The sequence below is a fragment of the Chaetomium tenue genome (assembly GCF_020726465.1).
Source record: "Chaetomium tenue strain MPI-SDFR-AT-0079 chromosome Unknown F5144scaffold_5, whole genome shotgun sequence".
Classification (NCBI taxonomy): Eukaryota; Fungi; Ascomycota; class Sordariomycetes; order Sordariales; family Chaetomiaceae; genus Chaetomium; species Chaetomium tenue.
In genome coordinates this window covers 459,116-470,394 of record NW_027117333.1, presented here as the reverse complement: position 1 = coordinate 470,394, position 11,279 = coordinate 459,116, and the positions used below count along the sequence as shown (strand labels likewise).

Below are 11,279 nucleotides of genomic sequence, written 5' to 3'. Positions count from 1 at the left end.
ATTGGCACCACGTCAGCAACCATGGCGACCTCATACACTAGAGGCCGGCTCGGCAGGCAGAAAGCCATGATGGGGGGTGGCGAATCCATGTGTGATGTACACTACACAGCTTTGGTCCATGGATGCGGTCCAGGTTGCCATCGTTAACGTGGATCAGGGCCAATTGTTACCATGTTCACGTCACTCTCCGCAAGGGGATAACAGTTGGCCCCTGTCCGCGCTAGTTAAAAGAAGCTGACAGGCACAACAGCCACAATTGGAACATGGGAGCTCAGTCAGCCTTGGGACGACATTGAACTTCTCCCTCCCCGAACCTATCATGCTTCCTCTTGGTTCGCGCATTGGCACCCTCCAATCCCCCACTGGGCTCACCCTCCTTCCTTCCGAACCCATTTTCTCTTCGCCAGCGCTGCCTTCTTCATTTTTATTTTATTTCCCACTCTTGTACATGCATCTTGCCGAGCCGCAAAAATGGCCCCATTCAGCGTCGAAAATTCATCCCGTCTCCTCAATTTCCTGGTCGCACGTGCCGATGCCGCCGGTGATGAGCCAACCACAGTGGCGGGATTCCTCGAGAACCAATGGCGCAACCCCAGCGACATCCTCTCGGTGCTGATGTTGCTTGGGCCCGACATCGTGCAAAAAGCGATTGCGCAAACCTCGGGACGGGCCATCACCCCCGTCGCCTTCTCGTTCGGTTGGGTGGCCTACGCTGCTGCGTCCCTGCTGAGGGTCTTCGGCGGTGTGTTGAAGCTACCTACCTTACTCACTTCAGATGATATCTTACCACTGACACCCGATGGCAGATGGCCGCCTCATGCCTGAAGCGGATATGACCAACACCATGGTCATCGGTGCCGTGAGCAACCACAGCAGGACAACCAAGAGCTGGATTCTTGGCCGTCTCCTGCGAGACGAGGATGACCGCGTTGACACCCAGATGAAGCAAGAGCAAAACCACGTTCCCCCTAATTCAACCGCGGAGCTCCACAAAGGTCCTCCGCCGGCTTACCAAGACCCTAACGCCACCGCCGCACCAGCTCCCGAGTGGGAAGCCCTCCGCGTGACCGTGTACGAAGTTGACGACAACCCACCCGTCCCGCACGGAGTCCCTACTCTCGACACGATCTGGTTCTCCGGCATCGCCGTCATCGTCATCCAAGTCGTGGTTTCTGCCGTCCCTTGGATCGTCAGCGGAGACTGGGGCATTTTCCTGGTGACAGTAGCGGGCACGGTTTTGGCCCTCCTCAACGGCTCCCTGCCGCAGTGGAAAGAGGAGAAGTGGTCCTGCCCCAAAAGAGGTGGCGCCACCGTGACCATCACCCAGGGCAACGGCAGCCGGCACGCCGTCGTCCTTCTCGGAAAGAAGGGTGTCGGCCTTGACTTGGAGATCCTAGCCCTAGGAACCCGGACGGCAAGTCCGACCATGTCCACGAGAGTTGCGTCCGCTGTCCTCGCCCTATTCTGGATCGTATTGTTGGTTATCGTGGCCGGGCTGGAGGAGAACTCATGGTGTAAGGGAATCTGCCCCCATGGGTACTGTGGAATCCAAACTGACTCAATCCAAGATCTTCTCTGCGTTGGCCTCATCGGGGGGATCCAGAACCTCCACGCGGCTGGCGCCAGCCGTAAACCGAGTGCACTTGGAATCCATCTTAAGCATCTCGAGACGGTCCGCGATAAGCGGGTTGCAGCCGTTCTCAAAAGGCTTGAGCAGACTTACCCCACAGTGGGAACGTCGCTGGTCCCCGTCTTCTTCCCCGGGGGGTTACGTGTGAAGGGCGACGACCTTTCCTTCTGGCAGGCTGCGCTGAAATCGAGGCTTGCGCCGAATCGATATGGCACTCGCATCGATGACCTTGGGAATTCATTAGCCGAGGTCGAAGTAGCAGTTGGGCCAGCTGGAGAAAAGAATGCCTCGACAAACACAATCATCGAGGTGAAGTGAAGGGAATGTACCTAGTCTAGCAGCGCCGGAGCTGTCAATGACTTGATGACACTAAAGAAGGGAGCATATCAAGGTCGAGAATTGGTGAAATAGCTTAAAATATTACCGGTATATTGGTTAACAACTACCGTTATTGGTGATTTTGTTTCCGCCTGGTACGGGCACACTCCGGTTCCTCGGTTGGTAAATACCTAACTTGGTTAATCATCTCCCAGAATTAAACGATGATCGAACGAGGTTGAAATACTACCGATGTGGCGACAGTATCGTCTAGATTGCCTGGATAAACCCGGGGGACAGTGTATTTGTGAGGAAACCTGGGAGGGTCGCTTCTTTTGCATGCTGCTTTGAAGTACGATTGGTTGTGGCTCACGAGTTGTTGGGCTCCGATTCTTCTGTTCCTGTCTGTACCCGGTTTTCCCTGGAGGCGCCGATAAGCGAGCCAGACGAAACACATCAACCAGGCACATTTGATTAGCATGCTGCGTAAGCTATATGGCTTTGACGATTCCGAGAACCATCGAGTCGTTCATTGCCCAACCCGGACATCAATGGGTCTTGTCGTGAGTGGCCGGCGGCCATGCACCCGCCACGATAACTGGGGTGATGCCCTCCACTACCCAATCACCACTGACGCCCAGAACAGAATGTCAATTTTTAGCTGTTCAGTAGGGGCTTGACACGAGGCGCCTTGCCCGCCCAAGCCATCACGAGCCAACCGACCTCTTTTTGTCGAGACACGTCACCCGTCAGCCCGGATCAGACTGACACAAGCGCGAGTCGCATTTTTTTGGTGCCAACAACCCTCAGAAAATAAACGAGAGTTCGCCTTGGAATTTGTTCCGCCCAATGGCCGTCTCCACGTTGGATCCTCCTGTCAACAGGGGCATCAGGGCATGATTGGGCGCCATGGCCGCGTCAAGTGCCTGATATACGGATGGCCACCACCTCTCAAAGCATGATCGGTACCTGTTTGGAAGCATCGAGATGCGTTCAGCATGTTTTTAGCCTTTTGTACACTAATTATCTGTTCTCTCTTTGTACGATTAGCGCATTCCCAAGGTCTCATCATGGACTCCTCCGTCAAGACCACCACGCACGACACCTCCTTGGCCGGTTTTCACATGGCCGACTTCTCGTCCTTCCTATCACACCTCACAAACGCCGTATCGGCGGCATGGCCGGACCGGTTTTCCACACGGTACAGGAAGGTCAAGGTCCTGCTCATGACCTGGGACAAGGATGATCTTGGCGTGGAGACCGAAGTAAGGAACCTGGAGTCAGTATTCAGGGGTTTGTACCACTACGACACCGAATACTGGAAGATTCCATCCAGGCGTTCGGCCGTTGAAGTATCGCGGAAAGTTGCCGACTTGGTAGATGCTCACGGCCAGGAAGGGAATCTCCTTATATTGTACTACGGTGGGCACGCCCGCGCAGGCGAACAGCCCGGTGGTAGCCCAGTATGGGCAGCCAAGTAAGCCTTAAGCTTTTCACTCTGCTTCCCCATTACCATAACTAACACAAGGCCAGTCGGAGCCGAGACTCGCCTGCAATACAGTCATCCATTCTGCACTCGTTCCTCGGGGAGATCGACTGCGATGTCCTCCTCCTACACGACTGCCTCCATGTCTACGAGGCCCGGGACACATTTATTGGGAACGGAGTAGTTGAGACCCTAGCAGCAGGCGGCTTCGATGTAAGCCAAAGTGAAGGGGACAACGATTCTTTTACCGCCTCTCTTGTCCAGGAGCTCGCCCACGCCGCCCACACCACCGACTGGCTCTCCATGGTCGAACTTCACAGAAGGCTCATCAACCGACTGCAAGTCTGGACGCCAAACATCTCGTTTACCGACGACTCCTACTCCATCGTTCAGGTGGACCGCCGCACCGGACAGCCGATGTTTGAACGACCCCGTCGACGAACCCCTGTCCACTCCTTCCTCTCGAGGAAGCCCAAGACAATCGTCCTCACCCCTCTTCCACCTCGAAGCCAAAGTCAATCCGAAGAGTCTCTCATCCAGCTCAACCCCCCAACCGGCAACACCGACATCATCACGGAAGGTCCCGGGATCCTGCTAACCTGTCGCCTCCGAGACCAGCACATCGATGCCGAGAAGTGGAGGCACTGGCTGCTCGACGCGCCAGAGGGGGCCAAGAATATCCAGATATCCGCCATCTTTCCCAGCTTCGGGACGGTGCTGCTCCTTGAGCTGCCGCTAGCCGTCTGGGATCTGCTGCCGTCGTCACCTGCCATCTCGTTCATCGCGTACACCACGGGCGGCAACCACATCTCCGAATTCCGCCGCGCATTGCTAGGGTCGGAGGTGGACGAGCTCGAGGACACCTTCGTGGAGGAGTCGGCCGATGAGGAGGATTCTGATGCCGGCAGGTCTCAGGGGCAGAGCAGTCGCAGGGGCAGGCGGTCTGGTAAGGAGGCGAGAGAGCCGTACGTCGCCCCGTCGCTTTGGCCGAAGGTGTTTGAGAATAACAGTGCCGCCAACGACGCGTCCGACAATATGCCGTACTGCCTGGCCTTGTCCGAGATGCAAGGGGATGATAAGACGAGCAAAGCGGAGAGGATCATTCGGGCTTTTGTGCAAGACGCGGACAGCCCGTCGGTCCGGTACATCTACGACGAGATCCGGGACTTTTGCGCTCCAGCGAGCTTTGAAGCGCTATCGACTGGGCAGGAAGTTGGGTCTGAAGCGGTTGCCATCTTCAATGAGCCGTCACCTACGAGTCCCCATTCCCCGATGAACGGCATGCGGTTCCTTACCCAGGGCCAGCTTTATGAGGCTTTGGTAGCGGTAGGTCATTCCTGATACATGTTTGATGGGCGGGGCTAATAAGACGATCAGAGGCCAGTCCCTCAACTGATTGACACCGAGGCGAAGGATGACGAGCTGTCTCATAGGAAGCGTTCAGTGTAAGAAGCGCCCATAACCTTACTCCTGATCTGATAATGCTGACTTAACTTCGTTAGTTATGTTACCAACCTCGATCCTGCGAGCACCCTGGCCCTTGCGTCCACGGCTTCTGAGAGGCAGACCCTGCCCCTGAGAGACTTCGTGTACAGGCATCTAGGTTTCCAGTCCGGCATGGATGTAAACCTCCAGGTATGGGCCCCGTTCCTCCAACCATATTTCATTTTATTAACGCCCCGCCAGCCCGGAAATCATGGCTTTCAGCTCTCATTTCACCTCCCATTCTTTGCATGGAGGCAGGGCAGCAGCCCGTCACTCGACAGACGTTACGGCAGCAACGGGCCGCTGAGGGGCACGCAAAACGTGGGCTTCCTCAACCGAACCCGCAGCACCCAAACATATCTCCACGAAGCGCAGATCTCCTGCATGATCATGGGCGTCGACAACCGCCACTGGACCGCGTACGGCTTCTTTGACACGTATCACGACGACGGCGAGAGTAGACATGATGTCCGATCCTACCAGTCGACGCAGGGAGGGGCTGTCATGGATCCATTGACTTGCGGTCGCCACATGGCTGACAGTGCCGTGTGGGATGCGAGGGAGTATTTCTTGACAGTGATGGAGTCTTGCATGCTGGAGGTGAAGGAGGAGTGGGAGAATGCTGGGCGGCAGGTTCTAAAAGCGCTAAAGGGCGACGTGAGTCCCATCCACGATGACTGACGGACCGCACCCCTGGTTCCTAACCTCCCATCCCAGACCACGAACGGCAACAACCGCCGCGCACAACGGATTTCTGACCAGGCGATGGAAACACTCGAGCACCTCACCCAGGGCTTGGCGAGTACGATTTCGGCCTGGGAGCGGTTCAAGGAGAGCGACCTCGCCTACTTCGACCTTGACAACGCACCGGCGGAAGCGCCATCCCCCATCCGCAATATCGAAACCGCCATTCACGATCTACGCACCCTGAAGTCCTCCCTGACCTACCAAGCATCCGCCCTCCAATCCCTCACTACCCGCGTAAGTCTCCCCATTCCCGTTCCCATCCCCATCCCCATCCCATATACCCACCACCCCAATACCCCTATCATCTCCCCACCCCCTTTTCACAAACCCCAAAAACTAACCACCCCCCCCTTACCCACAGCTCTCCACCCGCACAACGCACACCACCACCCAAACCAGCAACGCGCTCCTCACCATCGCCGTAACCTTCCTCCCCTTCACGCTCACCGCCCTCCTCCTCCACCCCACGCACTACCCGCCCATCCCCAACCCCACCGAACCCCCATCCGCCGCACCACCCCTTTCCATCCCCCAGTTCACGCCCGCCCGCTACATGCTTGCGTCGTCGATTGTGGCGGCGATGGCCGCGCTGGTGTTTGTGGTGGTGGTGAATTGGGGGGTGGCGAGGGAGAGGGTGAGGGAGGCGGTGGAGGGAGGGTGGCTGTCGTTTGTTACGCGGAGGTCGCGCGCTGGGGGAGTGGGAGGGTGGGATGGGATGGGGATGGGGAAGGGGAAGGGGAAGGGGTTGGCGTGGTGGAGGGAGGGGAGTGGTGGTGATGGTGGGAATGGTGATGGTGATGGGGGGAGGACGGGGGATAGGTATCAGCGGTTGGTGGGTGGTGGGGTGGAGTCGGAGGATGAAGGGGGGAGGGGGACGGGGTTGCCTTTTTGAAGGGGGAGGAGGTGGGGAGGTATCTACTAGTGATGGTGTGATGGTGGAATAGGAGGAGAAAGGGGTAGTGGCTGGACGACGGTGGGATGGGATCATTACGCTCCTTTACAGATTTCCTTTGTTAAAGAAACCATTGCTTAGGCCCAAAGGCAAGCTTGGCCTACCTACATTTCAGATACGGCGCACCCAAATACTCACTTAACGAAATAGGTCTTAATCTATCTACAGGACTCCATGTTACGGCCATCTGGGCTACATGATTCATTGCTTCAATCTCCCGAACTTAGGGTCGTTATTGTTCGCTTCCACAATCAAGGCAGCGCCAGGAACACGGCCTTCAACTTCTCATAGTTGGGTGCCCCCAACCCCGTCACCGGATCCCACCCCTCAACCGCACTGAACCCCTTGGTACCACAGCCCGGGTTATTTCCCTCTACAATGTCTTGGAACACCTCCGGGTGGGCATACAGCACAGGGTTGATGAACCCCACGGGCCCCTTACCAACCTTCAGCCGCTCACCATTAATCAGCGTGATCATAGCCCCCAACGTAGGCGCCGACGCCGACGTGCCCGAAAAGGCCATAAAGCCGCCATCGATGCCCGTGATGTAGTCCTGCGACGCCAGCGCAACGTCCGGGTAGCCGCGCGCCTGCTGCGTGTTGTTGTAGCGCGACGAGTTGTAGCCGGGGTCGTGTTGCGCGTAGTACCCCTTGATGGCGTCCGCCTGGTAGGAGGGGAGAGAGAAGAGGTTGCTGAAGCCGCCGCCGGAGCCGAAGTCGTACGAGGCTACTTCGGGCGTGCCAACCGGTTTGCCCGCGGGCAGAGCGGCGCCGCCGACCGAGGTGATCCAAGGGCAGGTGCCGGGGAACACTGTTGCTTGTTAGCTTGGCTTGACTGTGCAGAAGTGAGAAATGGGGTGGGGGTGCGAACTCGGGTTAAATTCGCCGTAGTCCGCCGCCACAGGGGTGTACGACCCATCGGGCTTGACGCATTGGCTCCTGAGGCCAGCAACGCCAGTGTCGCCAGAGGAGAATAAGACGGTCACGCCCATCAGACCGAGCTTCATATACTCGGCGCACTCGCGGGCGCGGTAGTTGGCCGGCCGGGCATTCTCGTTGCTGCCGTACGACACCGAGATGACCTTGGTCGCGTTATACACGCCGCACATGGGCTCGCCCGTGTATGCCCCCGGGGTGATGGCGTCATGCGGGTACACGCCGTCCCAGACCGGGTCGTCGCCGCCGCCGCTCGCGCAGTAGGACCCGTCGATGGCGTCGAGGAAGTTGTTGTTCGTGGCCGGGTTCCACGCGACGCTGTCGCCGACTTGATACAGAGTTACGTTCTGGGGGTAGGTGAGTGACATGGCGTAGCACAGGTCGAGGTTGGATTCGCCGCGGATTCCGGAGCCGGACTCGGTGGATAGGTAACCACCGTTGATGCCGTTGAAGATGGGCGAGGTCCCGTTGGCAATGATACCGTTGCCGTAAACGGAGAAGAATGTGTCCAAGTCATCCTGGTTGTAGCTCTGGGGGGCAAACTCGACGATGCCAAAGCTGTTGCCCTCCACGGGCTGAACGGTTTCGGGAATGTCGTACCTGTCAAAGTTAGTACAATAATCGCATGGATCCAACGACAAGCACTTACAAAGCTCGCAGGCATGCCGGTGTCGTAACCTCGCTACAGTTCTTCAACGGATTGGCCTTGCCATAGCCATGAGGAAGCTTCTTGAACTTGAGAGCGATGGCTTCCTCGCGCTTCTTGAGTCCGCGGGTGGTAACAATGGCCTCCCTCTCATCGAATTGAATCGTGGGCGCCACTAGATCAATGTGTCCTTGAATGGCAGCCGGGAGGCTGTAAGACTCGCAGGCGATCAGGCGAGCTCCACCGGCGTTCTCGTAGACGCCGTAGGAAGTATCGAGCAAAGATTCAGCCTTGGCCACCGTGGTGGTAATCTTGATCCAGTTGCGGCCGGTCGTCTTCGAGATGTCGTCACTGGCAATGCCCTCGCTGGCAAGCCACTGCTCGGTTTCGGTGATGGCATCGTTGCTAGGGGCAAATACCTCAGCAACCTGAGCGGGCGACCAGTGCTGGGCATAGGTCTCGGATCGGGGGTTCGAGATGGCGTGCATGAACTCTTCAGCGCGTTCCAAATTACGCTGCTTTAAGCCAATGCGTAGAGTCAGGGGCGTGTCTGGGGCCGCATGGCCGACATTAGTCCATTGGCCGTGGGTAGTATCCCGCGTCTCATGGGTCAACTTAGTTGAGGAAGGACGAGCATGGGCTGTTATGGCAAAGGCCACAGTAGCGAAAAGCGTGGACGCCGCCCGAGTAGAAACCATCGTGTGATAGGTGAATGTAGCCCTGGATGTCAAGAACCGGGGGTTCAACTCCAAGCGGCGGTTTATCTGGACCTTAAATATACATTTCTAATCTCGTATTCCCTTGCCAATTCATGAACTAGAGCTTATTCAGGAGTGTGATATCACCTACCGAATTGGTTACGCTATTAGTTACACTTTGTTGCCCCTTTCTAGGCACCTCAACAAGAGTTTTTCGTATTTTACATGCCTACAACACTGGGCAACATGAATGGAAACAAGAGGGCGGCAGCGTAGGACTCGGGCCAATACCCGGAAGCAGATCTCTCGTGTTGGCCCTTATCCCTGTGGTTGCTGATTCATACCCCGGGGCTAGCGCCCATCTCCTTGAGTCTTGGGCATCAGTAATCAAAAACGCCATACCGGGCATTTACTAGTCTCTTGGAGGCTATTCTAAAACCGGAAGGAAATGCGGCTCAGTCGAGCCGACGCCCGCGGTCTTGTATACCCCACCTCCACCCATCCACCCCTTAATAGGGGGAAGGGCGCGAACTGTTAAATAGACGTCAACCCCGATGATGCTAGAGTCTTAGCTATGTTTTCACTCTTCCTTCATCATTGTAAATACCGCCCTGCCTTTCAACTTCCTCGAGGCCCAGAGTCTCTCCTTACTCTTGTCTTCCCACCAGGCGATGAAGCGAGCCTCTGACGATTCCTAGGGCGGGTCACCTTTCAATTTCATCCACAATCAAATATCTTCAATGTTTCAGTCTCACAACGTCTCAACTAGAACAATATGACAAATAATCTATCACCCAAAGTCCAGTGTTATCCCCTCTCTGAATTGTGATATTGGCACTCAATGAAGGGGACACGGGAAAAGTGGATTGGATGGGGGTAATAGTTACCTAATTTAGTGACGGACTACCACCGGAATGTGACTCCCACTGGTACAATGCAATGCTCGTTCGGCCTCAGCGCGGAGATACGATGACCACGGCCGAGCGCCACCACCAACCCCTCACCTCTGACTCTCGGTTGATGCCCTGCACTCGAGGTCGTTACAAGGGCGTGTTGTGGGACTGGAATAATACAAGGCCCCAAAGGGCATGGATCGCACAATGCACGGGCTTTCTTTCGTCCGCGATTCATGAGCGGTTAAGGTTGTGAGTCAACAATGCAGTGGCGGTTCGGACAGACATATTGGGCGAAACCGTTCCCTTAGACAAACCAAGACCCTTCCTTCTCCCAGCATCCTCCAGTAATCTCCCAACAATCCATTCCACCCCTCCCAAACCAACAACACCACACCCTTATCAACCACCAACCACCCACCATGCCCCCCACCGCCGCCACCCTCGCCATCCCCACCACCCCCCGCATCCACGCGCTCCTCAAACGCCTGCATGCCGCCTCCGCCGCCCAAGAAAACACCCTCTCCCAATCCTGGTTCTACCTCAAGCGCACGCTCGCCTTCTACCTCTTCTCCACGACCTGGGCCGCCACCGCCGACGACCACATGCGCGACAAGTTCGTGGCGCTCGAAGAAGACAAGTGCCACTTCGTGTACCTGCTGGCGCGCTCGTCGGGGGCGCTGAACATCGTCGAGGCGGGGACGAGCTTTGGGGTTTCGACGATTTATTTGGCGCTGGCGGTGGGGCAGAATGTGGAGGACAGCAAGGCCAGGGGGGAGGGGCTGCCCGTGAGGGGGAGGGTGGTGGCGACGGAGAAGGAGCCGACCAAGGCGGCGCGCGCGAGGGAGCATTGGGCGGAGGCGGGGGAGGAGGTGGAGGGGCTGATTGAGTTGAGGGAGGGGGATTTGTTGGAGACGTTGAAGGGGGATGGTATGCCGGAGGAAGTGGACTTTTTGCTGCTCGATAGTGAGTTTCTTGTTGTTTTGTTTGTGTAGGCTCGAGTTGAGACTGGACTGACATGACACAGTTTGGACTCCGATGGCGCTCCCTACGCTCAAGATCGTCCAGCCCCGGCTGAAGAAGGGCGCAATTGTGCTGGCCGACAACACGACGATGGTTAGGTCCTTGTATGGGGAGTATCTGGACTATATCCACGACCCGGCGAATGGCTTCAAGACGACTGAGGTGCCGTATTCTGGTGGTTTGCAGATGTCTGTTTATCTTCCCGGCGATGATTCTTAGGTGGAGATTTGCGACCTGCAGTACGGAGCGTAATGCGGTAGTTGGTTGGTACGAGCTTATGACGGCGTTGAGTTTGCGATCAAAATGGTGTTAGTAGTACAGAGTCATCACGTCGTCCTTTCAACAGCTCCACTGTTGCAGATGGAAGTCATGTCCTAATCCTTGAAGATTACAACGAAGAAATACCTGCCATTAAGTTGTAAGACGGAGCTGTCTGCTGAAATCCAACCCCCAACGCTCATCTGT

At 56.6% G+C, this 11,279-nt stretch overlaps 4 protein-coding genes across 4 annotated transcripts; 3 read left to right on the top strand and 1 right to left on the bottom strand.

Moving 5' to 3' along the window:
- Positions 1 to 260: 260 nt before the first annotated feature.
- F5144DRAFT_273344 (uncharacterized protein) lies at positions 261 to 1,982 on the top strand. The gene is made up of 3 exons (XM_066783641.1): positions 261 to 742; positions 807 to 1,514; positions 1,569 to 1,982. Exons 1-3 carry the CDS (start codon positions 472 to 474, stop codon positions 1,946 to 1,948), a joined length of 1,359 nt encoding a protein of 452 aa, XP_066640857.1. The 5' UTR covers positions 261 to 471; the 3' UTR covers positions 1,949 to 1,982.
- Positions 1,983 to 2,687, bottom strand: F5144DRAFT_273303 (uncharacterized protein). Its single transcript, XM_066783640.1, has 2 exons — positions 2,196 to 2,687; positions 1,983 to 2,139 (listed from the first exon to the last, which is right to left on the bottom strand). The coding sequence occupies exons 1-2, from the start codon at positions 2,427 to 2,429 to the stop codon at positions 2,017 to 2,019; spliced, it is 357 nt and encodes a 118-aa protein (XP_066640856.1). The 5' UTR covers positions 2,430 to 2,687; the 3' UTR covers positions 1,983 to 2,016.
- Positions 2,688 to 3,072: 385 nt separating this feature from the next.
- On the top strand, positions 3,073 to 6,909 carry F5144DRAFT_593678 (uncharacterized protein; the record flags this gene model as incomplete). Its single annotated transcript, XM_066790490.1, has 7 exons — positions 3,073 to 3,425; positions 3,482 to 4,760; positions 4,812 to 4,879; positions 5,030 to 5,069; positions 5,121 to 5,576; positions 5,637 to 5,900; positions 6,787 to 6,909. The coding sequence occupies 7 exons, from the start codon at positions 3,073 to 3,075 to the stop codon at positions 6,907 to 6,909; spliced, it is 2,583 nt and encodes an 860-aa protein (XP_066640855.1).
- A 2,845-nt stretch (positions 6,910 to 9,754) lies between these two features.
- F5144DRAFT_513939 (uncharacterized protein) lies at positions 9,755 to 11,243 on the top strand. Its single transcript, XM_066786583.1, has 3 exons — positions 9,755 to 10,504; positions 10,559 to 10,757; positions 10,819 to 11,243. The coding sequence occupies exons 1-3, from the start codon at positions 10,214 to 10,216 to the stop codon at positions 11,031 to 11,033; spliced, it is 705 nt and encodes a 234-aa protein (XP_066640854.1). The 5' UTR covers positions 9,755 to 10,213; the 3' UTR covers positions 11,034 to 11,243.
- Positions 11,244 to 11,279: the final 36 nt, after the last annotated feature.